Here is a 26773-nt window from a genome sequence, read left to right on the forward strand (position 1 = left end):
TAAAATAAAGTTGTCTTGTCTTGTCACACTAAAGCCTATCTTGTTTTTTTGAACAACATGTATCAAAGTAGAAATCTCCATTTAACTATAACTTTTATGACTGCCACAACACTACAACTGCTTCTTTGGAAAATAACACTTCAAGCATCAATGGTTATTTTTTGCGTAAAAAAGCATAGGGTAAACAAATTCTACATTTCATGTAGAAACTCAAGCTGTTAGTCCAACTTACGTCTGACTCTGACTCTTGCTGTAATTCCTGGTATGAGAAGAGCATGACAGTGCTTGCAAATAGTCCTTTTGATGCTTGGATCCCTGACAGAAGAAACAGTTTGGTTACACACACCAAATATATTCAAATAAAGTGAATGTTACTTTGAGTAAGAGGTTGATAAAATAAGGTAACAGGGCTGTTCTCTCTGCTAAAGTTAAAAAAAAAACTATCTGTCATGTGACATTTTTGTTGCCATCTCTCACACTAAACTAATTTCATTCAATAGAAGCAAAAAATAATTCAGTGGAATAGAAAAACAATGCAATTGCAACTCTTCCTGGATGAGATGCTTGTACATGGCAGTTTACTTCCTGCTTATGCCAAGAATTTTGTAAGGTTTCCCTGATAGTTCACAATCTTTAAACTCCTTGTTGTAAATAGTCAGTCAGGTCTTGCTAAAGGACACAACAGTATGACACTGACAGGGGTAGAACCCAAACCTTTCAATATAGAATCCAGCATTGAAAACATCACATGACTGGTTCACCCAGTGTTGACCTTAAGTTTCTTAATCAGTTAACCCTTTAACTCCCAAGATCTGATTGTTAATTCTTCCCCTCCAAACGCAACACATTTCCTTGTAAATTAGCTACGAGAATTTAGTGTTAAGATCACAAATTATAACAACTTCTATCTGACTGGTGAGTATTCTCATTATTTGTTTGCAGGAAAATGAAGCCCCCAATTTCATATAAATTAAATAGAGTTGATTCTACGCAAACAATAATCCTATAGGTTTTCCAGACCATCCTACCATATTCTTATATCAATAAAGTGCTGATTTAAAACACATACAATTTAAACACAAGTTTTTGAGCTGTTGATTTCATTGTGCTTGCATAAAATCTTGACATTTCCACATTTTCTGGGTTGATGGCCAGCACTACATGGGAAGCCTGTAGAATAATGAACAAATATTTGTTTTTATGAGAAAATAGTGGTTAAATCAAAATTAAAGTGTATTTGTTTAGCAGTTAGATATCAAACCTCAGCTTTGGACAGCATTTGAGCTAGGTACAAAATACATTAATAATCTTAAAAAATTTACTTACCTGATGCAAGAAATTTAGCTTATGACATGATTCTTGATTCTGAGGAGACACACCACTTTTGTTCTTTCGACCCATGGTAACTTTACTAAAGTAAGCCTTAAGGTTCTGACGCCATTTTATCAACAGATTTCATGGTGATGAAAAGATTGCATTGGAAACTGGTCGAGGAGACTGGGGCTATTACAAACAACCGCTGATGTCTTGCCGTTTCTGACATGAAACGTGCGATTAAACATGGCGGCCAGTATTAGCCGCAAAATGACCAAGTTATGATGAACTCTCGTCTTCTGTTGTGTCGTAAGTGGCAATTTTATTGTAGTAATAAGCAAGCTGAAGAGGGCGTTTAACCAGTGTTTTATTTTTAGGTGCCTGTTCGCTGCATCGAGCCGTGGTCCTCTACCGGCATGTCTCTCCCACTCTCCGTTGGTTGCATCAATATAAAGCACGATTCTCTAGAGTCAAGCCCAAAGAACGTCTTTTGAGTGATTCATATGGCCAGCCTAAAAGTACTAGTGCTTGTCAAAGCAAGGTGGGTCCAGCATGTTCTTAGGCTTTTCTGTAATCAAGTTTCGGGGGAGGTAAAGGTAAACTTAAACGTGGACAAGTTAAGAAAATTTACTACGCTTTGTAATTAAAGTGATCTCTGATCTCTTACCCTCAGCGTGTAACCTGTGTTTTTCAAAGGTGGTTCAGATAATTGCGAGACTGTAAAGATCCAAACGACAGATGCTGAGGTCCTGTCGCCATGTTACCGAGATTACATAATATTAATATATGCTAATGAAGTCAAGACCATCTAACACGAAATTAGAGATCACCGTATTTTTGTGAATATTTCCAAATTTTCTTAATCTTTGCTAACAGTGATAGATCCAAGTGGCAAATCATTAATTGATACACAATTCAGGAGAATTAATTTTTAGACATTTTAAAATATTACAAGAAAAAATGAATTTATTGCAATGTAGCTATTGGAATCACAGCTGCAGCTTCTGTTGACAGACATTCTTAGGATGAGAAATTCTTAGAACTGGTCAATATACAAACTGCTGTTTCAAATAGAGTAACTTACTAAGTGGGCTGTGTAGTCTTGGAATAACAGCAGCTACTTTTTCGGACAATGTTTAGCACCTGGAAAGAAGATTTTTGCTCAATAGAGTGCTGTACAGCTCTGTACAGCTTTGCACAGTTTTACTTAAAGTTTAAGTTATCAGAGTAAACTTGAGCAAAGGGAAGAAAAAAAATTAGATAGTTGGAGTTACTTGGGCTCAAGTTAACAGATAGTAAATGACTCGAAATATAGAGTAAAATCCAAGGGATCAAGGATTTTGTTTTAGCAAGCAGGGAGTGCAAGTTAACGCAGTGAGCAGGTTCTATTGTATTTGTTGACATTATGTACCCTTTCTTTTCAGCCAAAGTCAACTTCAGTGGCACTGATTGGAAAGACAACATGTGGTGTAGAGGCCCAGGAAAGTCTCTCTCATGTAGAGGAGAAGAGTGATGACACAGAGGAGGAGTGGGTGGAACAGAAAATTGATTGGAAAAAATTGCCAAGACAGTACATGCAGCTGTCAAAGATCAGACTAACAGGTTTGTATTCTTTATTTAGTTGTGGGACATTTTGCAACCTTCAGTGCAAGATTATTATAACTAAAAATTCAACTTAGAATTTTGTTTGATTTGGGCTTAGAAGATGAGAAGTAGCAGTGGGGGGGATTGGGAAAGAGGTTTGTGTTACTATTTAGTACTCCTATAGTTCACTTTTTACCAGGCCAGAGTGGGTACAAGAGGGGAAGGGGATGGGGAAAAAAAGCTTGTCTTTCTATTTACTTCTCCAATACATGTACCGGTAGTTCACATAGTATTGCGAGTGTTTTTTAGTCAGATGCAGTAAGTATTATTTCCATTTTTGCTGTAGGTCTTGTGGTAATCACAGAAATGGCAGGATATGCCATTGCACCAGGGGCCATGAATCTTAGTACTTTTCTTTGGGCTGGACTAGGAACAGGCCTCTGTTCATCTTCGGCAAATGCATTTAACCAGGTATGCATATTTGATTGCAAATGCTTGAAAAAAAAAAAAAAATTTTTAAGTGTGTAAGTTGTGGTGGTCCTGTGTCATCCAATTGTGATTTTCTATTCTCTTACATTGAGTCAAAATCAGATTAAATTTGTTTGATTGTTTCTTAAAGTGGCTGGAAGTGCCTTTTGACTCACAAATGAGCCGCACACAAAACCGTGTTCTTGTCAGGGCCCGTTTGAGGTAAGCATTGTAACATTTAAACAACACAAGATTCATCCCATGACAAGGAGTCCCTCATGTGTTCTTTATTTTGAGATCAGTTACGTCATTGGTCACTTATACATGTTATTTTTGCGTTTGTTTATCCATAGCCCTCTTCATGTGGTGCTGTTTGCCATGGCAACTGGTGTAATGGGTGTTTCTGTATTAACCAGTCAAGTCAATGGATTAACTGCTGCCCTGGGTTAGTACTACACTTAACTAAATGTGACTTCACTTCACATGGAGGTTTGACTTTATTGAGCATGCTGAAGGCATGTTAGCGACTCTAAGTAAAATTATAACGTTGTATTATTTTGTTCTCTGACAGGGGCAGCCACCCTGATACTCTACACATCTGTCTACACCCCTATGAAGCGTCTGAGTATTGTGAATACTTGGGTGGGGTCAGTAGTGGGAGCATTGCCCCCCCTGATGGGTTGGGCTGCTTGTACTGGAGGAATAGATGCTGGTGGATTAGTGTTGGCAGGAATTTTGTACTCTTGGCAGTTTCCACATTTTAATGCTTTGAGCTGGAATCTCAGAGCTGATTATTCAAGAGGTAATGGATGATCATGTTATTTCTCCACTATTTTTAGAACCCAAATTTACTTTCATTGGAGATTCTCAACCCTCGAACTCAAATGAGTGACCAATACAGAATCTCTCCTTAAAATATTAATTCAAAATCAAGCAGACAAGTTATGGGGACTATTAGTTGATCCAATAACAAGTTCTCCTTACTTGCATCATGAGAGTTGTATGGCATAGAGTAAGGAGAATTACTCATTAGATCATGTAAATGAAAGGGTTTATATGAGAATCTAAGCAATACAGTGCTCAGGTGTCCAAAGTGAACTCTGAATATGAAAAAAGAATAGGTGAACATGTCATATACATTTACTCATTTGCTGCTTTATTATTCTTTCCTACCAAGACTGGGTAACTTGATCCTTTTTCTTTTGATGTAGAAAACTTTTGATAATCAATATTAGCTTACTTTATAACAGTGATTAAGCCAAAGAGAACCCAAAACTTATCTGTGCATACAGCATCTCTTTGTCCTTCTGCAGATCATAGTAAGCTTCCTGTGCTATCAGCAAATTTCCTATCCTAATTTTGTTTTGTTTTTCTTGTCTTACCATAGCTGGTTATCGCATGATGTGTGTAACAAATGCACCCCTGTGCAGACGGGTGACACTGAGACACTGTTTAGCATTGGTTGGTCTTACAACACTTCTACCAGCATGTGGAGTCACAACATGGTGGCTGGCTTTGGACTCTTTACCACTTAACTTTTGGAATACTTATTTAGGATATCAGTTTTATAAAGACTCAGATTCAAGATCTGCAAGGGAACTTTTTCGGTTTAGTCTGATTTACCTCCCAATCCTCATGCTTCTGATTCTGTTTCACAAGAAGCCAAGGACAACACAGGATGAGGGAATTGTTCAAGTGACATAGCCAGCTTCTTTCCCTCCATGAAGTTTTTATCATACAAATGTCAAGTCTTGAGGTCCAGAGAGGAAAATGAGGGTAACCTTGTTTGCCAACTTTGTTTTGGGTCTTCATCACTGATGAAGTTGTTCTGACCTCTTGTAGTATGTTTGTGGTAAGAAAGTGGTCCATGTTAGAGGGGCTTCCGCCACTTGGTGTGGCTGATGAAGTAGTTTTAGAATGTTAATTTGTCAGAAAGATGTTCTAGACATAAATTACATTTATTTAAGACAAGATTGACTTCTTTAAAACAATTTCATGGCCTCCCTGCATGATAGTGTTTGGCATGCACTATTCATGTTTTTACAGAGAACTACAACTAGTGGCAGTGTTGGGCTTGCACAATGCATACAGAATTCATTTTTTCCCTCAGAGGATCTGAGAACTCATTCTCCATGCTCTCTATAGCCTTTGCCAGGCATTCAGTTGATCACAACAGCTGCATAACAGTGCCAGTAGCCCAAGATGATAGCAAGGAACAAGAAGGAGATTGGGTTAAACAATTTTACCTTATCCCTTCTTCTTTTTGTTTGTACCCTTCTGCTGGTTCTGTTCTATAACTGTTGGTCTAAGTGAATTTGGACTTTTGTTTAATCTCATGGCCATATATTTCTCTGTTGACTACTTCTGAAAATTTGGTGCCATATCACAGGCTTCCCATCAAGAAAGGTACAGTTAACTGGTATACGGCAGGGGAGTAGTGTTGAGTAACATTCTCAACATCTGAATGAAAAATTTCGCACAGGCTATTGAAATTGAGCCCAGGAATTTTGCTAAATTAGCATAGAGTTTGTTTTCAATGCATGAGGAACACCCTGATATACTACAGTAAAATCCATCAGTTGATACTGTAATCTTGATATTCTGTTTACCTTCCTGCCCAATATTGCATTAAATTTGAGATACTTGTCACTTTGAAGGGTCAAAGTATTTAAAATATCCTACATCTTCAACATAATGTTGTCAACTAATATATTTTGTGTTCAATTAATTCATTACTTCTGATTTGGTGACAATACCGAAGTTAAATGTTTTTCCTGTCAAAGTTACCTTTTATTCAACTACTATTAATATTATTTTACTGTATATAAAAATGGGAAAGTTTGAATTTTAAGAACAGCAATTTGTAATGTTGTAAATCTTGTACAATTTTACTTGAAATAAATAATTACTGCCTTCATTTGATGAAATTTTTTCTTTACTTTTACTACAAACAAGCAAATTTATCTAATCAAATTCAATTGCGTGAGTGTGCTTCATATTCCTATTGTGCATGCTCATGATGTCAGCAAACAAATCCCTTGAGAAAAAAAATTTTCTCCACGATTTTTTACTGTGGGATTTTACTACTAAAAAACTGGTCAAGACTTTAAGGAAGCAATTTAAGCTAAACATGGAAACAAGATCATTTACTGCATAGCAAAATGTTTTCCTGAAGGATATAAACCCTTTTACAACATTTAAACCATTGGGTTGAAAATGTTATAAAACAATTGGTTCATACGTCAGCTGTGCATTCATTGAGATATGAAGCACTTGGGAAGTTTGGAGAGCACTCAAGAAGCTAAAAGCTGCTAAAGGCATAGCCTCGAGCAACTTTTATGCATCTTTTGTGCTCTTCAAACTTCCTGTGTGCTTCATATCTCAATGAATGCATGCCAATGTATGAGCCATTTGTTAAATACAACATAATAACAATATTTGAAAAATTTGCACTTCCAATAATTGTAATTCACTTACATTTACATTTGATTTACTAACATCTACACCACAAAAAAGAGAAAATAGAGGAAAGCATATTTCATAACTTTTATTCTTAAATTTGTTTCACTAAATTAATTTCATACTTTTTTGGATATGTCCTCCTTCCTATTAGAAATTGTTTTTTTTTCAAAACCAATAGAGTTCCATTCCCATTCCTGCAATTTTGATAAAAATTTTGTTCCATTTCATGCCAAGATCCCAACTATTCTACCGTTTCATTGACAGAGTGACATTTCCCTGTCCAAAAAGGGAGGTCAGCCCACATCTTGTTTACTAGATAATCTATTTTGAGTGACCATTTTACCCTGAGACAGCCACTATATGTTTGTTGCCTGCAGTACCACTGTTTTTCTTCATGCTAGTCCAGGAAGAAGATGTTGTGAAATTGTGTGATGCCCAATCTTTTAACTTCCTCTGCAAAGTAATTGAAATTGCAGCATTATTAAAGGAAATCACCAATCCTCTATTATTGTTTACACTTTGTACTAATTCATCTTTGGCTTATCATAAGTGTGATGAAAAATTTAGTTCAAACCACTCACCATCAATCTCTATGAGGTTTGCACTCTTTTGATTTAAGATCACAAATAATTCTCGTTGGTCAGATTTTCTTCCCACAATCCAGCAATCTGACATTGTTTTCACAAATGTTTCACCATCCTCCTGAAAACTAAAGATAGAGCAAAACCATTAATTTTATAATTATTTATTAGTTCATGAAATTACTCTGGGAAGAGCCAACATTTATGACAGAAGTATTATATTTCAGTATGCTGATGTGAAAATTACTGTATGGTATGTTCATTAAGAATGGTGAGAAGATAATTTTTATACTTTTAGCTAAATAGTTTCAATGTACACAACCACTTTCTAGTTAGAATGATTCAAGACTGTTAAACTTTACCTTGCAAAGTCAGCACTTATGTCACCCATTAGCCTCATTATCTCAGGTGCAACACATGGAAGTGATGACTTTTTGGAGTGAACAGATGACTTCTGAGCCAAGTTCATGTGGTTGAAGTACAGATAGCGATATTGTTGGTCTGAGCTATACATGATCAAGAAAACATTACAACAGCTAAACTGACAAGTCTCACAAGAGGATAGTGATGAAAATTAACAAGATGAGAGTTCATAAATTAAGTAGATAATTATTGGAATAGTATAGAAAATACCTTTGCTGTTTCTTGGCACTTTGCTCACCAATAATATTGGCCAGTGTGGTAAGTTGAGGGCCAATAAAGTTGTCAATCTTCCTAAAAAAGTCTAGAGTTGGGTATGAACCTGAAAGAGAAAAATATCACATTTAATTAACATAATGGTAATTGTTAAGAAAGAAGTTAATTTATAAATCTGATAAATAAACAATTTATATTTATTTAGAAGCCTGCTAATCAGCATCATCGTATCAGCATTTGACATACCAGAGATCATCAGGCATATTGTTGCTTCAAGTGCCTGGTCAGGAAAGAAAAGAATTCAAAACCAATTAACCCATTAACTCCCACAAGTGATTAACTAGTAACTTCTCCCTATAATATCCTTACATTATCCAGCCACTGGGTGATGAGAATACTCAAACTTATCAAGAAGAAGTTGTTACCAAATTCTCATAACTTATTTACAAGGAATTATGTGCCATTTAGAGGGGAGAATTAACAATCAGATCTTGGGGTTAAAAACATAATTTTTTTGGTAGCAATAAAAATATTATCATTTGAGAAAAATAACAAAACTCTCCCAATGGAAAATTTTTACTAACTCTATTTTAAAAGCAATAAAAATTATTGTTTTCTTGAAAAAAATTCACAAGTGCTTATTTATTCCGAATTAATTGCACATAAGTTTAGCAAAGTTTGATCTTTTGAAGTGGGAGCCTAGTTCACAAGCCATTAACTAATAGACAGCAAGTCTCTCAAATTAGTAATTTGTTCTCCACTCCATTTTGACATCACCCCATACTCTGTACCTTGTACACCACTAATATAAGTTCTTCTTGTTCAGAATCTGTGTTAACAAATATCTTTGGTGGGGTTCTTGGTATTGGAACGTCATCCAATTCAGTGGGACCTGTTATGAACCTGAAAATAGAGAAAAACTCTTGACATCCTAATTCAGAATTTAATGTTCTAGTTTTCTTTTGTGAATGAACATATTGCCCTTGTGCATGGAAAAATCCTATCAATCAAGCCTGAACATGTTTCATTTTTAATTCTGAGTCTCTCATCATACAGGCAGTCTCTGCAAGAGTCTCTTGTATAGTCATGAAGAGGAAAGTTGTCACCTCTCCATCCCTAACTCCTGCTTGATTTTTGTCAACTTATGCCATAAGCTAGTAAGGGATGAATCATTTTAATAAAGTTAAAGTATGGTCAGTTTTTGATGTAGTAGTACCTTCCATGGTGAGGCTTGGGTTGTACTATAACATATCCTTGAGATCTTGGATTTTCCATACTCTAGAGGGAGAAGAACCACAGATAAAAAAATTTGATAATTTTAAAATATTTTTTACACCTATGTATCAGGACCGCTCAGTGAAATAACTAGTTTGAGGATTGCTCTTGACTAATTAACAATAATTCTGTACAGCAAATAACACACAAAGAAAAGAGAAAAAATCAGAGTAACAACTGTACAATCTTTCACTCCCATGAGTGACCAAGACAGAATTTCTCCTTACAATATCAATACAATATCAACCAGATAAGTTATGAGAATAGAGAAAAATATCAATTTGGGAATAATTAGGTGATCCAATACTAAATTCTCTGAACTAACGTGATAAGAATTGTATAGTTGACAGTAAAGAGAATTACACATTCAATCTTGGAGGTAAAGGGTTAAGTTAAAATATGCAGAGAGCATAATAAGTACCTCTAAGTCTATTGTGGAAGGAAACAAACTTGTCACCAAGTACTTGTAAAGGATACGCATGTCTTCCTGCTCAAGACCACTCCTGTGAGTGTAATGAGAAGCAACAAATTTGTTAAACAGTTAACAGTTTAGCAACCAAATATGGTGAATATTAAGATGAAACAATATTGTTAGCCAGTTGAGTTTAGTCACTGGTCAGCATAAACCTATCAGAATTAAAATTTTGGGTCAGCGGTTTACATTGCTCTACCTTGAAAACAGCAAGAATAAAATTATCATTAACAGTGGTAAACATTAAATTATAATAAAAAAATAAAATTATTATTCTTGTAGATCATTCATCACTCACCAGACCAGTTTTTCAGAATAAAGGAAGGATGTATATCTTACTTGACTGAAAGAGAGATCAGTTTTATTAACATTTTCAATGGTAAGATAACAATAAGTAGAGGCTTACACCAAATATATTTTAAAAAGAAAAGGTAAGTCACAAAGAGCAAGGTTTTCATTTTGTCGCAAAATACAATGGATCATAAGACATAGCCAAAAAGATATTCAACTGATATTAGGTAATAATCAGTACAAGAGTTGAACTGAGAAATTCAACTGTTTGAAGTTTGAATGATCAGGAACAGGAAAACCAGAGGATGCATTTAATTTGCCTACATGTATTTTGTTCACAAGAATTACCACTATTCAGAGAGGGTTATCAAATACATAGCTCTAAAATATGAGACAAAATTACAGGAGAGAAAAAACCGGCCAAAATTTTGGCAGATGCATTTAGTAATTGTAAATTTACAAATTGTCTGTGAAAACAATTTTTCCTTACAAATGTACACCCAAAGAAACAACTCCTCTTCACTAGTCATTACTTAAAAACAATTACCTGAATGTATGTTCAATCACATTGATAAAAGATTGTATCCTTAAAAAGGTGTTTTTATCTAATGGTAGAAAATTGATCCCTTAAAAAAAAAAAAAAGGTTATAAAAATTAGCAAATCCTTTTGATTATTCAACATTTGTCTGCAAATGGCAAAGTAAATATTGTTGAAAATACAAAAGAAGAAGTTGACAAACACAATATTAACTATGCAGAGTGAGAAAAGAAATTTTTTTGCATATAGTTAAATATATAAATTAAACGTTGTTCAACTTTCTGTAAATATGATAAGATACACTATCTTCAAAAGTCTTCATGAGGAAGTAAATTTTGACATTTTCCCTTTAAAAATACTTAATTTAATTAATCAATTTATCATGATTTGTTTTGACTAACTCACCAGAAAAGACATCCAAAAGGTTAAACTGAGAGAAGTTGAGGGTCTGTAAATACTTAAAATGATTGCAAAATTATTTTAGCAGCAACTTTCAACTTCTAAAAAATCAGCAATACCGAACACTACTGAAATTGTAAGCAAAAAGGTTTCAAGATGACATGACAAGGATTAAAGTAAGATTTAATGAATACAGTAGGTAAGAACCATAATTAAATCAACTATTAACAATATATTGTATATATTGTGACAATATATTTAACAATATATAATATGTTATAAAATATATTGTTAATAGTTGATCTAATTATGGTTCTTATGACTAATCATTATAAACACTGTCTACTACAATGATAGAAAATTTAAATCTACAAAAGTAAACATCTAGAGAACAGGAAAGTGTGTTTACTTACAGAGGTATAAAAATGCTCCAATCTCTTACATAGAGCTTCAATGTTGTAGGTCTTCAAAATGTAGGAGAATGTGCCATTGAAAAGCTGAGAAATACCCATCAATTATTAATTTAGAAATCAATGATAATAATTAATTGAAAGTGGGTTTGTAATTGTTTATATTCTATTAAGACATGAACATGAAAGCAATCCAAACACATTCGTCCACCCCTCCCTCTCCCAATACACACACTTTTCTCTTACCTTAAACATTTTGTATGCCTGTTTTAAAACACCATCTAGCACAGAATCCTGAGTGGGGAATAAAGAATCAATAACTAAGAAAATATGTTTAAGCCATCATTTACAGAAGGAAACAAGTATTGGTACTCACCAAAACATCTTCATCATGATATTCAACAAACATCTTGCCATCCTTAGTCATCTTCTCACTGAAGGGAATGCTCACTGTCTGCAAAATTAATTTCAAGTTACCTAAGTGTTAACCCTTTAACTCCCATGAGTGACCAAGGTAGAATTTCTCCTCACAATATCAATGCAATATCAAACAGATAAGTGATGAGAATTGAGAAAATTTTCAATTTGGGGATAATTAGTTGATCCAATACTAAATTCTCTGAACTAACGTTATATGAATTCCATGGTTGACATTAAGGAGAATTTCAAATTTGATCTTAGAGTTAAAGGGTTAAACAATACTATTGTACCTGTTGGTTAGCTCAAGGCAAGATATCCACGATTGTGATTTCATAGAAATTAAATGCTACCTTTTCAAATGCTGATTTATGAAACTGTTACATATCTCACAAACCAAAAAACACCAACCATAATCATCCAGAATTCTGGTTCTGCTTCAAAGAAGACCTGTCTTGTTTTCTGTGTGTGCAAAGAGTTGCAGGGTTTTTCTGGTGAGAATGTCCTAAAGTATGCAAGTTGAAAAAATGTGTATCAAATCAAAAATGAAATTTTCTTGTACACGGTAGACCTGTTGGCCTCCTACTTGTTTGGGTTTTTTTTTTCTTGTTTTTTGTTTAAAGACGTATATTAGGAGTGGTAATTGGAATCTATTGCTAGATTAGCTTAGCCTTATCTATTGCTAGATTAGCTTAGCCATGCAAGTGCTGAATATTTTTGCAAACCCTGGATTGTTAATGAGCTCGCATACAAATATATATAATTATAATATTTTTCTAATACTGCGAAAACGTTTCCAACAAGTACAAGACAGTTTCAAGGAGATTTCATCTTACTCAGTGAATTTCACCAATGCTTCACAAAGGCCAATGTTTTTTATTTTCTTGTCTAGTTCTTCACCAGTCGGGATGTAGAGAATTATCTTTTCCTTTTCCTGTTGTTTGAAAAAAAAAAACAAACTCACAAACAAAGTATTATTAAAATCACCTAATCTCAGGTTTCCTCGATCCAGCTACAAATAAAGAGACCTTTTGAGTAGTATTCTGGGCTAGGATGGTCGTTCAATGGATTCCCTTTCAAAAATACGACCTGTTTAAACCCTAAAAAACTTCAGAAATTCACAAAACTGGATATAACTTGCTCACGACTGTTGCAGGATTTCATAATCACAGGAACTCTGGAAAGGTTGAATGAAGTTTAATTTCCTTTCCACGAACGATGAACGCCATTATGTAAATATCGGTATGGAAGAAAACGAAAAACAGAACATACCATTCCTTCCTTAGGTCCAAAAGTGGAATTGTAAATAAAGAAATTGACCAGACTTGGAGATGTTTTCATGGATGCCATTTTGGATTTCTCTGAGAGACTTCATGCTCAATACACACTCTACTTTACGTTCATATAATTATGCCGCTGGTAATTTTCGACTGCAATCAAAACATCGGAGAAGATTCGCAGCAAAGGAGCCGTTAACTTTTTGGCAACCAAACGTTGAAAAATAAGTTTCTCATCGAAAAAAAAATGAACTTCGATCGAAAACCAGTAGGATAGTAGCTCGATTTGCTGTGGATAACGATGGATGACATTTCTCTGAGGAAACGACAGCTGGACGACAAACTAGCTCAGGTATTTCCCTGGGGTAATTTCCACTCCTGGTGGCTGGCAGGAAATTAAACCCAACATAAGTATTTCTGTGCGTCTAACTCGACTTTCTGAACATTTATTCGTTTCTCTACACTTAAGTTAATTTTTATGGCCTAAAATAAAAGAAGGAGATATTGCCCATGTAAAATTCGCTCTATTCAGTATGTTGTCGGTTAGTCCAGCCCCACGTTTATCGATTAAAATTCTTTGGTAATTCGCAAAATGATTTGCTGGTAAGTAATGATCATCTTAATCTTTTTTCACTTTTGTATTTTGAAGAGTACTGAGAACCATCTTGCATTTATCGCACATGATTTTTCAATATTACTTTTCCATAAACAACACTGTCTCTAATTCTTCATAAGCCGCAGGTTATTCCTGTACGTTTGCTTGTGCAGGGTTAGCATGATGATACCATTTTAGCTATTAAATTCTAGGAGTAAAGAGTACCAAAAGCTCTGGAGAGATAGGTTATATGAACAAGGAAAGAAGGTATCGAGTCTCTTTTACAAATTTTCTTTCATTTCAGGAGAAAAACATCTTAGCTTTTCTCAAAGACAGCTTGGAAAAGACTGATCAAATTACAGGGAACATGGTGAGTACAATTCCACTTTTGATTCCATGTTGCTAACTTTTCTTATCCAGACAATTGACAATGATAATGAGTCAACTTATAAATAAACAAAAACATGACTGTCCCACAGAGGTTGTTTGCCTCAGAGCTCAACACACTGACTGTTCATGCTTATGACTTCTATCAAGAGTTTTATTCATGATTCTGGCCAGTGGTTTGGGGGATACCCCTGGTAATATAAGTAATACTCACCCTGGGGAGGATGATGCAAAAAATGTTATGTGATGTTATAAATTAAACAATTATTGTCCTAGTATCTGGTGAGAGATCCTCCTAATGTTAAGATCTAATATTCTCATCAGTATTCAAGGGCATGCAGTGAAAAACAGTGCTTCCTCAAAGGATATTTTATGCCACCTAGTTGGGATCTTTTTCCTGTCATGAGGGTGAAAATCTATTACCGTTTTACTTGTTTGTATTTATAGCTTGATATCTTGTCCAAGTTTGAGGTGCGCATACATAAACTGGAAGACACCATTGTTCCTGTTCATCGGGAAACTGATGACTTGCAAAGAAGACAAGCTAGTATCCTTAAAAAGCATAAAACCACTCATTAGACAAATAAAACTAAGAGTAATATTTCAAGTCATTTTATACCATGTTCTGAAATAAATGTTAGTAGTATTTTGAGTGAGTGCTTGTACATCAAAAGTGATCAATTATGGCATAAAATGATGCTTTTTGTGATACACCCATTCTGTAAAACCTGTAGTTAGTGATCAACTTTATTTAGCAGTCACCCTATCATTCCTTGTGGATGATCGCTTAGTACAGGTACAACTGTACTTTTAATTATGAACTTAACTCAATAGGCATTTTCAGCCTCTCCTTCAGACATTTCTAAGAAATTAAGATACGGAGAAATTCCTCCCTGGGAGAGAGGCTAGCAATTTTAAGGCATCAACAGGTTTTTGAACATTTTTAGTGTGCAGATGTGTTTCATTAAATTTGTTTATTAATTTAAATTGTAATGAAACAGGAAAGCACACCAAAAAGATATTATGGTATACTATGTATAAGTAAACAAAGAACAAACTTTAATTGGAAGTCCATCCAATAGAAGGAGGCTTAGTTTGAAAGGCACATGCTGTTTTTTAAGCAGTCTTAGAGCAAAGCTCAGTTTCATTAAATTATTATGTAACATTAAACTTCTTAACCATTCCCAGATATTGATAAATGTTTGTCGGCATTGGATCATGTGATTAGTTATCACCATGTCTCTGCTAGTGTGGAACATGTCATCAGAGATTCGTAAGTATTAATTGTGCAAGTGCACATTTTCAAACAGGGCAAACATAGGAGATTTCCTTAGGCCTTTAACTTCTGTGAATGACCAAGAGAAGATTTCTCTCTACAATATCAAGACAATATATATTTAATGATGTGAATGAAGAAAAATATCAATTAGGTGATATTAGTTGATTCAATACCAAATTCTCAGAACTAACATCATAAGAAATGTGTAGCAGAAAGTAAGAAGAATTACTGATTAATAAATGTTACCTTGGGAGTGAAATGACTGGTTAAAACGGTTATAATTGCTGTAACACTTATTATTGTAATGCTGTTTTTCCTCCAGCCCCACTGGTCAACTTGAAGCTTACATTAAAAATCTTGAAAGAGTGCTAGATGCAATTGAGTTCTTTAATCACAACAATCCTAATTGCATGGAACTCTCTAGCCTGGTATGTATACTGAGTTGTTTTTGCAAAACTGTACCTTGCTATAAGCTCAATGATTTCCAAAGTGGCCATATAAAAGGTGACCAAAAAGGATAAGGTGGTGGCCAAAAGTAAGATTAAAGTAGTCTCGTAATGTATGAAAGAATTTGTTCTAGTCACTGTTGGTAAAGCAAGTCATTTCTTTGCAGACTGCTCTGCGTGATTATGGACGTGACTCATTAGAGAAAGAATTCCGCCAGATGTTAAACAGGCACAGTAAACCTGTTCCTGTGGAGATGATTGTGGAACTGGTGGAGAGTGAGACAGGTTGCTTCTTAGTTAAAATTTTTACCATTTAGTTGTCCCTGTGTAAACCGGATATACTTGTTGTAGTTTATCACAAGTATTGGCTCAAAATGATTTCAATTAAATTTAATTCAACTTGGTCTTTGGTTTTTAGGTTTTTTACTGCAACCCTTAAACCAAATGAAAAACAAATCAGACTTGTTTGAAATCATTCTAATATGAAATATTTTTTTAAACATGAACAACACACTGGACAAAAATAGAATACTTTAAGTCTTGTCAAAATGTATCAGCTTTAGTTAGCAAAATAGAGATTGAAAGCTTAGAGCACTTCACACTTTAATGGTAATACATCACTTTATATTATATTGGCTTTCCCTCCTTTTCAATTTATATTTTTTACTTAAAGAGTGTTATTGATGAATTGGGCTTTCCTTTAAGCCATCTTAATCTAAACATTTATTTTTTTCCATTTTTCTCTAAAGAAAACTCAAAGGAAAATGTCAAGCTAGAGCATTTATCAGGTTTGTAACCAAGAACTTACTATTATTTTAATTATAATTATTATTATTATTATTATTGTTATTTAAGTTCAAATGAATATGACAGACTGGAAGCTGTAGAGGTCTAAAGTAATGTCAGATAGCAAGCACGGAGTGCATGTCAACTGTGTTGACTTAGGTCACAACTGAAGTCATGTGAGGGCAATTTAATATTATCAACGGTATTATCACGGGTAGGAGTTTCAAAGTTGACGTTTCAAGCATCAGCCCTTCGCATTCACTCCAACAAAGGGCTAACACTCAAAACATCAGCTTTGAAACTCTTCGCGGTGGCCAATTTATGTTATCAACTTGGTTGATAACACCAAATAACCTTGTTATATTACCCTCCCACCAACACAGCACGACAGTTTCTTTAGAAACCTATTCCCTCTGTTCATAAAACCATCTGTTATGTTATCAGTGGTCAGATCTGTGTTAATGTTCTGTCTCTTCTTTTACAGAGAAAGTTTTGGAAGACTTATGTACCATAACCCACTGGCTGAATGGACCTGGATATGATGAAACTGTGGGTAAGAAAACGTAATTTACTCTGTGGAGCTTTATCCTTCACTGTTATTTTCTAGAAATTTGTTTATTTAAATACTTTTAATATATTTTTAGTTTTTTTCTGTAATAACATGCAAACTTTTGAGTTGTGAATTAACCTTTTAAACCCTCAGAGTGACCAGAATCTAATTTCTCCCAACAGTGATACTCCTGAATCATTCACTAAGGTCATAAGAATAAAAGGAAGTGATCGCCAATCTAAGTTGCTCTGATTGTTAATTGAATTCTCCTTGTCAGTACTGAAGAAAATGTAGAGAGAAGAGTATGGAGAATATGGATACTGATATCAAGTGTTAAGGGCTAAGATATGTCTTTGGCATGTGTGTTCTAGACTGCCAGCAATTATGTGGTGGACCTTTTGATAAACAATTGCTTCAGAGAGTTCAAAAGGTCATTTTCTTGTGATGTGATAATTTATAGATTTAGCTAAGCCTAAAAGAGGAGCTCGCATTTTTTTTTCCTGTATGTTTCAACGCCTTGCCCCGGCCAGGACTAGAACCTGGGTCGTCTGACTCAAAGCCCAGTGCACTGACCACTGGACTACTGGACAAAGCCGTGGCATTGGTGTGCCCGTGGTACACTTGACCACGCATGTTAAAGGTAGCACCTTTGCTGGTTGTACAGTTGTACGTCCAAATTTTTTCGGCTTGATGGGTTACTACTATTTTGTATAATTATGGGGCTACACAAGCTCCACTATTAGGATTTCAAAACCACTTCCCCAATAGAACTTAACATTTTGTTTGTCCTTCAGATTTTATGAGTGTCTATGCCCAAATCAGATCTAATTCCCTTGTGCGATCTCTACAGGGGTAAGTCATTCTAGTTGCAAAGAAAAGTTTGTTACATGTATGAGCTGCATTTAGAAATCTTCCTTTCAACCCTTTAAGCCCTTAGAGTGACCAGCACCTAATTTCTCCTTACAATATCACCCCTGACTCAAACATTAAGGTCACGAAAATCAAGGAAATGATCATTAACTAAAAGAGCTCATGATTGTCAAACAAATTCTCCTTGTCAGCACCTTAGGAAATTTATAGAGAACAGTATGGAGAATATGCATACTGATTTTAGGGTGGAAAGAGATAAAAGATTTGTATGTCAACTGACATTTTTTTTGGTTTCTTTTCAGGTTAAAAGATGTAAGTACAGTTTCTTTCATTTAAAAGGGTAGAATGTAAAGTTAACTGCATATTAAGTCATGGTGATCTGCATTAAAAACATGTATTTTACTCAGAGAAAGTATTGTAACTATTTATTTTTCATTTGCATTCAAACTAAGGAGACCTTTCCTTCCTAAAACTCAGTTAGTCTTCCTTTTCTATTTTTTATCACCAACAGAATGCCAATCATTTGTTTGTGTGATACCTGTACTTAAAAATGTAAAGTTGTTCATGACTTTTAATTGTTTTCTTTTTGAAAAGTAAACAATGCTTTGTATTTGGTCTCTTTGATTTTATGTAGTGTTATGGCAGCAAGATGAAGTCTGCTCCAGGTTGGTATCAGTCAGTTTTATTGTACAAATTGTATACTTATCCTCTCCACCCAGGAATATAGGTGAACCCCAGTATGCTTTTAAGGAAACTTGACTTAGAATTGTGGGGTAAGCTGCCATTGACCTTCCCTCCTCCCCTCCCCTCTTCATAGGGGTAGCCACAGTCCAAGTCACTTGATGATACCGAGAAAAGAATAAGTTCCCTGACTTATCTTCAGTAGTCCCATGTGCAGGCACTACCTCACCTGCCATAGAGCAAGGTAGCCTGCGTGTAGCTGTACCCCCCTCTCCCCCCCCCTTCTGATGCTCATTGGGGGAGAGGGTACAGCTACACACAGGCTATAGCAAGGAGATTCAGAACTGTACTGAAGGACGGTTCTGGTCTTTTCTTTTATTTTCCCCAAAACACTAAATACTAGAGAGTCTTTGTTACAAGCAATGCCTTTGTTGGTTTATTGTTGTTACTTATATGGTTGTAAGGGATTTGTTATTTTTTCAAACAATATGTGACTCAATGAATTAACTGTACAACTCTGAATTTGTTTCTTTTATCATTGACAGGTGGTATAACCACACCCACCAGAAAAGGAACTGCTAAAAGAAGAGAGTATGCTGATATTAGTCAATTCTCACTTCTGATAACTTAACTTTCAATTATATTGGTCTCCAACTTGGATTTTTACGAAGTAACTTGAATTACCAAAACAGTACATGCAAATTCAATGATCTAATGGTTCCATAGTATGTATGCTCAAAATGATGGAAACTTCACAATTTCTTCAAAAATGGTTCGGCCTCTTATTAATTAAGACCTATCCATTTATTTAACAAATTCACCCAACTATACTCACTGTTACTAATCTTCATTCAAAATGGCAAAATAAAATAGTTCTTGCTTTAAGAAAAAAAGAAAGAAAAAAGTAGAAAGATTTAGATCCCATCTCCTCATTCTGGTGCATCTGAGGGTTAAATTGTTGTTGGAAAAAGATAGGACTGAGGAGAGTACAATTCAGGAAGTTACCGGGGGAGTAATTTCAGACTGCTTCAGTCCATGTGCCTTGTCTTGAATTACAAGGTAAAATCTGTTCTCTAGTTCCTGACAGAAAGTTATTTTAATTTATTTTTTCAGAGGCTTGCGTCGTGTTCCGTCAAAGTCAGAACATCATGGTAAACGTTTTCATGATTATTTTCCACGATTTTCTTCGAAGGAGGTGTTTTTTCCATTGAAATAAATATTTGATAGCTTGTCACTAAAGAACTTAACTTGCTTTTGAGCAATGAGAAGGATATCAGTTGATGTGCTCCTATTGCATGATTTAAGGTGACTTTTATTTTCGTTCAAATTCTGTCAGGTCTTCCTCGTCGTACCTCAGCCATCCCAACAGAGGTTGGAGCTTCCAAAGAAGAAGAAGAGTAAGTTTTAATTTAACCTTTGAAGTATCAATTATCAATGGTGAAAGACACGCCTGTTTAAAACTCCTGCCGTATTACGGCAAAACTTATTCTAATATCCGCGATAGTAAGCTAATTTATCTGATTGTTTCACTTCTTTAAGGGAAATTGATGCTGCAAACTACATTGTGTTTTGTAAATCTTTGCTGAGACTCATACAGGTCAGTAGTTGGATTAGAAATTGCAAAAAGTGCGGTGTGGTCTGAAGTAAGATAAAAGGGTCGTCAAGTATCCAAGACGAAACAGGAGAAGATTTGTTGGGTTCGATTCTTAATCCCACTGAGGATTTTACAGTTATTGTGAATCTTTTAAGAAGAAATGGTATAATTTGGTCAATATTGCAAGTCAACACAAACTCTAGAAATTTTGAGGGTATCTTTTACCCGTAAAAGAAACGTTGTCTAGTCTGTTTGTGCAGCAAGAGATGTTATCTCTAATGTTAGTGTTTTTGTGTTTTGTTGTATCCATACTGTCTTGTTAGAGTGAACGAGAGCTAATGAAGAGCATCATTCCCGAGCAGAGTCAAAGCACCACTTTTGATACACTTATTCAGGCCGCTATGGAGGATTTCATTGCCGAAGGGGAGGTAAGTGATCCCCATGTTATCACGCGACAGTTTTTAATATTCTTTTGCAATTCCTCTTCGTGTAGTAACATTTAAACACAACGAATCTTGGTCTTAATTATTAAAAATCAGTCGAAACGCGCATTCCTCTTGTACGTTGGTACCGATTTTACCTTTACATCAGCGCTTGTAGTCTGTGGCGTTTTTTTCCTTCGCAGCCATAGGCATGTTTTCCCGCACTTGGATTTGCTTGCATGTTTTCTGGCGCTTAGATGCGATTGCATTTTTTCCCGCGCTTGGAGCCAGTTGCATGTTTCTTAGAACTTGGAGCTAATTACATGTTTTCAAAGACAAACCTGTCCGTCATATCATTGATGAACGCGCAACAAAGCTTTTTAAACATTAATTTTTTTCTCTTTCAGTCCATCATAAATATCCTGAAGCGACATTTTGGCAAGCACAACTACTCCGCCATTCAACAGGTGTTTCCAATACTTAAGGAATTCAATGCTATTCAACCTGATTTCTACGTCACACTGCAGGTACGATGATATTTATTTCAATGTACTGTTGATGTTGTTTTAGTTTGTTTTCCTGTAGAGATAAAATAGATAAAAGGACAAGTCCTAGCCGCTCGGCTCTCTCTAGAGACTCGACAGAATCTTTCAAAAGAGATCTTGTTTTCTTGTTTTACAAGAGCTGGATTCTTTTTCCTTGCAGGAGACATTTCACAGAACTCAAAAACAATTCCCAACTCTAATTCATGAATTGGAGTCCTTGGTAAGTCATCCTAGCGAATAAAGTAATGAGTCCATTCATTCTAAGCTTCAACATCCTCCCTTGGCAATTCCCCCTGGGCATTTGAACTTTTGAAGATTGTTCTGTTCAAATTCCTGCCCCACGGGAAAACATTTTGATCAATTGCCCCACCGCAAAAGGAAACACCAGCGACCATGACTTTCTACACGTTGACCAAGCTTTAAAACCTAGACCATGTAGACCTTTCTTGTAAGCCATTCTCTTGCGAAAGTCAACTATTTACGTTAAAGACATATAAAACTTGTATTCCGCTGGAAAGACCCGAAACTTCTGGTTCAAATTGCCCACCCCAGCCAGGCGGGGTTCGAATTCCCCATCCCCCGGGCTCATACGACGGTCAAATGCCCCTGGGTTTCAGGGGGAGGAGGGGGAGATGTTGAAACTTCAAACTGATTGATTAGCAGACAGGTTTACCTCATAAGACACTTCGCCAAAAAAGAAAGGGAAACAAAATACAAACCACTTAAGATATACTTATTATGAAACTTCATTTACTTATTGTTAGCATTGTTGGGTAATCTTGGACGGTTTCATCGAAAAACAACTTTATATTGACATGAAATTAAAGCTGCTGCACATATTTATAAGATAACCCATTGTTTTTTTGTTTTGTTTCATAGTCTGCCAAGGCCTTGGACGATTTTAAGGAGGGCATTAAGGTGAAAATGAAGTTATCTTTAATGCAATTTTGGGCTTGTAAGAATTTTGTTATTGTCTCGTTTATCTGCCTTGGCAACGATGTGTGTTGTTCTTGAAGAAATTACAGTTTCCGCTCATAAAAGATGGGCATAACCTTTCTCCTAGAACACCTTAAGACTTAAACTTAGACTTAAATCGTATGTTTTATTCATAAAATTATCTTGAATTTTTATTTATCTTGAATTTTCATTTCAGCAAAATCCTGACAAACATTCTAACATGCCAAGCGATGGAACAGTTCATGAACTCACTAGAAACGTACGTTTTATTATGTTATGAACCTTTCTTTTAGTTAGGCAGTAATGCCGTATAAGACAAGAAAGTGATAAAGCTATCGGAGTGCTGGTCTCACGTATTACAGTTCCATGATGTCCAGCAGATATGGATTGTTCCAATATTCTTATCAGCACTACTCCTGAACAGCACGACGAAGTCAAATCAGGGCACTTGACATACTTTGCGCTTTCCTCTGTTTCACCGTTTCGTTTGTTTTTAGACACTTATTTTCATGGAACAGCTCCTACCCTACACTGAAACAGTAGGAAGCATGTTGGTAACTATGCAAGGTAAGAGTTAGCCAACGTGACAGGCGCGATATCGCGCGGTAAACGCGCGAAGATTTTCGATGATGGTCATACATGCGCGCGTGATGCCTCGCTCATTGGCGCCTGGTTAAATCGTGCACCTGCGATGCGGAAAGAGTTCCATCCACTCGTTCCATCAGTTAGTTTAAATTGATACGTATGTTCCTGCCGTACTGTTAGCACGCAAAGTACTGCGGCAAAGATCAGAAATGCATGTATGGTCTGACCGCACTAAAACGCTGCCTTCTCTAGGTTTCTCTGTTGATTACGTTTTATATTGCAGAGGACCAGAGCGGAAATTTCTTCACAAGAGAAAGAGAACTCTTCGTAAAGGTTGTTTCTGAATACATTCGTGAGTATCAAGTTGTCTTCACTTCGTGTATTTTTTACAAATTTTACACTTCTGTTTTCAAGTGATTTAGGAACTCGCTTCATCACTCACTCAGTTAGAAGCAAATACGAACCTTACACAAGAGTGAAAAAAATATTTGTAGAGGGAAAGTGTTTTTCAGTAGATACAGTTCGAATAACCTGTATGGATACAAATTGTAATACACAAAGTAATCCCTTTATACTTCTCTGTCTTATGTAGAACGTGTACTTGGGGCACTGGGTCTGAATCTTGAGCTCAAGGCAACAGTGTACGAGGCACCAACGCTTAGTTCTCTCTTCCTGCTGAACAATTACAATTACATAGTAAAAGCCTTACAAAGGTAAGAGGGGCGAGTATATTGAGACAATTCTTAGGGTAAAATAGCTTAGTGGCATCAATGTTTTGATTCATGACGGGGTTTGTTCTCTTAACCATTCGCGACCCTTGAAAAATCAGCATTGGAAGTCGTATGCAGAGTTATAAGCTTAAGGGAATCACCATATGCGCGCGCTATGGTAGACGAAACCAGAATATCGTTTTTTTTTTTGTCAAGACAACTATGCGTCTGAAGCCTTGTTGATTGAAGGCAACGTAAATTTATTCTACGCATGCTTAGTCAGTACTTATTTTTTGCCTTTGGAGTGAATGAAACAGGATTGTCTGAGCCGCAAACAGAGGCGGCGAAATAAACCTTTCAAAGTTCTAGTGGCCTTACGAGACGGGGCTTCGAATGTAAGCACTGCGATCGTTTTATAACTGAGCTCCTGAAAATCCTGACAGCTGTTAAATTTATGACAATTCTGAGAATCAGAACCCCTTTTCATGACATGGGTTAGCTAATAAAAACGCGGGTTTTCTGAGCGAATTACCATAGATTACTAAAAAACTGTTTTTTTAATTTTCAAATTTCTCTCTGGTTGTAAAATTGAGAGTCATTGTCGCCGAAACTTTCATCTTGTCGCTTGTAGGTCAGGTCTCCTCACTCTTCTTCAGGAAGGTGGAATTACAGGGGTTGAAGATCAATACCAGCAGTTGATCGCTGAGCATAAAGAAACCTATCAGAAGTGGTATTACATTAAATATATCCGAGTCACGATTGGTTGTTTGATTTGGCTATCTAACGGACAATGAAAATACTGACTGATTGCCGGACTGGCTAATTGACTGACTGACTGACCAACTCACTGCCTAACTCACTGCCTAACTGTCGAAAGGATTGACTGATTGATTGACTAACAAACTAGCGGACTAACTGATGGATTCACGTATGGACCGAGTGAATGACTGATGACTGTCTGACTGACTGACGGAGGGACCGACTGACTGATTGTCTGACTAACGGATTGATAACTTACTAACTGACAGAAGGACTGGCCAACGGACTGCTTGACTGATTGACTCCTTGACTGAGTAACTGACTGAAAAACTCGATGACTGACTTAATTTTAAATTGATGACTGTCTGACTGATATACAACTGACTGACTGACTGAATTCACTGACTGTCTGACTGACAGACTAGCTCTAAGCCGTTGTGTGCTTGATATTAAGATTGATTCAAATGTTTGTTATTCTCTAGCTGGAATAAAGTTCTTACTGTTTTAATGGAAGTGGAGAAACCAATGTCAGGTCATAAAGGAAATGATCCACAGGCCAAGGTAAGTTTAAAAGAACCAGGACATTTAAGGATATTTATTTTGTCGTAACTGCGGCGAGAAAGGATTATGTGGGTTGCCGCACTGTTGACTCCCGCTACTTGCAAGACATTTTTGTTTCACCTCGTTTGGTTTGTTTATTTGTTTTTTCATAACTTTACCCTGAAAACTCGGTCCTCTTTTATGAGAGTTTTACTAGTCAAACTGCTGTCTACAATATTTGTTGTTTTATTCCTAGTAAAACACGTCTTAAAAAATTGCCCACGTGATTTTATTCTCTGAGGCCTTCACGTTAACATGAACTTGTTACTTTCATATTTCATACGCAACCTTACCTTTATTCTCTCTTCCTATGTAGCTGAAAGATAAACAGCGACAAATGATAAAGGATAAGTTTAAGGTAAACATTGATAAAAGTGAGTTTATGAAAGCATGTTCTTCCCTTCCCACCCCCCCTCCCCTAACTCTTTCCTCCCAAGTCGAGTATTGCCTTTGTATTGGTGACCTTATAATAGTCGACTGCATTCTTTTTTTTTTATCTTTTTTTTTTGGTTTGTTTTGCTTTGTTTGTATGTTTGTTTGGTTTTTTTTTTGAGGGGGAGGGGGGGTAGTGGTAAGAACGACTGGGTTGTTCACATCGCGTTTTTAGTTCTAGTCCTTGCCGATGGTGGGGGTTGGCAAGCACTCAAATAGGGTCTACAAATGTCATTACCAAGAAAATGCCCGTTTTTGTTCTTCTAGGGTTTTAATACAGAATTTGAAGAGCTTTATCAGATACAGAAAACCTATGCAGTCCCTGATACACAGCTTCGAGATCAACTGCGGGGTGAAAATGTGACCCTTATTTTACCCCTGTACACTTCATTTCGACAGAAGTAAGTAGTGACTTGAAATCAGTATTTCTTAGCTTTTTCAGGCTCTAGCTTTGAAAATGCAAAACATATCAGTGGTTTCTAAATTAATGTTGGACCCACCCGTTGAAGATTCTTGGATGCGCCCTTGGTGATTAGGGTGCTTCAGTTCTACGAAGAAATTCTCTTATATGTACCACTTAGGGGAAAGTGACTCAATTATTTGTTGAAGGAAGTCCCAGGAATGAAGTCTTTAATGATAGGGCGTCGCACAATTTTGTTCGATTGTTTTAATAGCTTAGATAGTAACTAAGTTGCTCCCTTCCCAAGAAACCTCACCAGTAAATCTCGCTGGTCATAAGGGGGTTATGAGAAGTGCATGGTTACTTGCACTAGTTCACACGCCTTCATTATCGGTGCTGCAGGACCCGCGTTTCTCCGCCCGCGGAAAGATTTAAATACGAGTCGGGAGGGGTTTGCCAGGGGTCTGGCCCTAATAATGCTGGAACCCCTAGCAGAAATCTCACCGGCGTTGCCGAAGGTCACATACTTTCCTGCAGGCGAAGAAACGCTCATCCTGAAGCACTAATGCTAAGGGCTTACTCACAGGCTACACTTTATTTCTAATGTCATGTTGATTCGGTTGAATCTGATTCTTTTTCTTCTGTAGATTTGCTAATTTACCCTTTACAAAGAATCCTGAAAAGTACATCAAATACTCTGTGGAGGCTGTAGAAGTCATGATGAAAAAGTTCTTTGATGTCTCGGCATAACTATCGTCATGTTGCTATACGTATTCAATACCAAATATTGATGGTGTTCTGTTTTTTTGATTCTTTTAATTCAAGTTAATGGCATTTATCGTTGCTAAAGTACATTTAAAAGACAAACTTTGTTGTTCATAACATTTTGGAAAGTCATTTTTCCAGCTGTCGTGCGAAAACTAACTAAAAAATCCGTCCTTAATGCCCTCAAAAAACAGAGGAAAATATATCACTTTGTGAAATGAATACTAATGAATACTGATATAAACATTGAAAGCAGGTTCTATAATAAATAATAATTAACAGGTTA

The 26773-nt window shown here is 36.0% G+C and overlaps 5 protein-coding genes across 5 annotated transcripts in view; 3 read left to right on the top strand and 2 right to left on the bottom strand.

Annotated features, from left to right (window-relative positions):
* The window catches only part of LOC113683657 (ribonuclease P protein subunit p21), a 3211-nt gene extending 1467 nt beyond the window's left edge, over positions 1–1744 (bottom strand). The window contains exons 1-3 of the mRNA XM_027200916.2: positions 1327–1744; positions 1070–1170; positions 233–315 (exon numbers count right to left, since the gene is read on the bottom strand). Coding sequence (XP_027056717.2) covers positions 233–315; positions 1070–1170; positions 1327–1401 — 259 coding nt within the window. The 5' untranslated portion in view covers positions 1402–1744. The remainder of the gene's footprint in view (positions 1–232; positions 316–1069; positions 1171–1326) is intronic.
* On the top strand, positions 1493–6283 carry LOC113683655 (protoheme IX farnesyltransferase, mitochondrial). Its single transcript, XM_027200914.2, has 8 exons — positions 1493–1623; positions 1692–1855; positions 2739–2916; positions 3245–3369; positions 3518–3588; positions 3720–3811; positions 3938–4168; positions 4754–6283. Exons 1-8 carry the CDS (start codon positions 1596–1598, stop codon positions 5068–5070), a joined length of 1206 nt encoding a protein of 401 aa, XP_027056715.2. The 5' UTR covers positions 1493–1595; the 3' UTR covers positions 5071–6283.
* On the bottom strand, positions 5938–13442 carry LOC113683650 (vacuolar fusion protein CCZ1 homolog). Its single transcript, XM_027200903.2, has 17 exons — positions 13120–13442; positions 12684–12781; positions 12259–12352; positions 11807–11884; positions 11677–11724; positions 11434–11517; positions 11027–11078; positions 10631–10709; positions 10091–10135; positions 9742–9823; positions 9262–9323; positions 8837–8948; positions 8292–8325; positions 8043–8151; positions 7772–7915; positions 7410–7537; positions 5938–7281 (listed from the first exon to the last, which is right to left on the bottom strand). Exons 1-17 carry the CDS (start codon positions 13195–13197, stop codon positions 7226–7228), a joined length of 1383 nt encoding a protein of 460 aa, XP_027056704.2. The 5' UTR covers positions 13198–13442; the 3' UTR covers positions 5938–7225.
* Positions 13426–18373, top strand: LOC149038457 (exocyst complex component 7-like). The gene is made up of 10 exons (XM_089184079.1): positions 13426–13476; positions 14024–14089; positions 14554–14653; positions 15295–15379; positions 15708–15813; positions 15999–16107; positions 16581–16619; positions 17102–17170; positions 17962–18019; positions 18340–18373. Exons 1-10 carry the CDS (start codon positions 13426–13428, stop codon positions 18371–18373), a joined length of 717 nt encoding a protein of 238 aa, XP_089040205.1.
* Positions 18287–26773, top strand: LOC113683635 (exocyst complex component 7). Its single transcript, XM_089183848.1, has 19 exons — positions 18287–18349; positions 18672–18702; positions 19264–19309; positions 19832–19869; positions 20055–20115; positions 20258–20315; positions 20636–20740; positions 21142–21261; positions 21440–21499; positions 22159–22197; positions 22433–22495; positions 22734–22803; positions 23105–23173; positions 23414–23534; positions 24163–24261; positions 24773–24851; positions 25207–25248; positions 25590–25723; positions 26370–26773. Exons 2-19 carry the CDS (start codon positions 18687–18689, stop codon positions 26470–26472), a joined length of 1323 nt encoding a protein of 440 aa, XP_089039974.1. The 5' UTR covers positions 18287–18349; positions 18672–18686; the 3' UTR covers positions 26473–26773.

Source organism: Pocillopora damicornis, chromosome 10, assembly GCF_964200805.1.
Source record: "Pocillopora damicornis chromosome 10, jaPocDami1.2, whole genome shotgun sequence".
NCBI lineage: Eukaryota > Metazoa > Cnidaria > Anthozoa > Scleractinia > Pocilloporidae > Pocillopora > Pocillopora damicornis.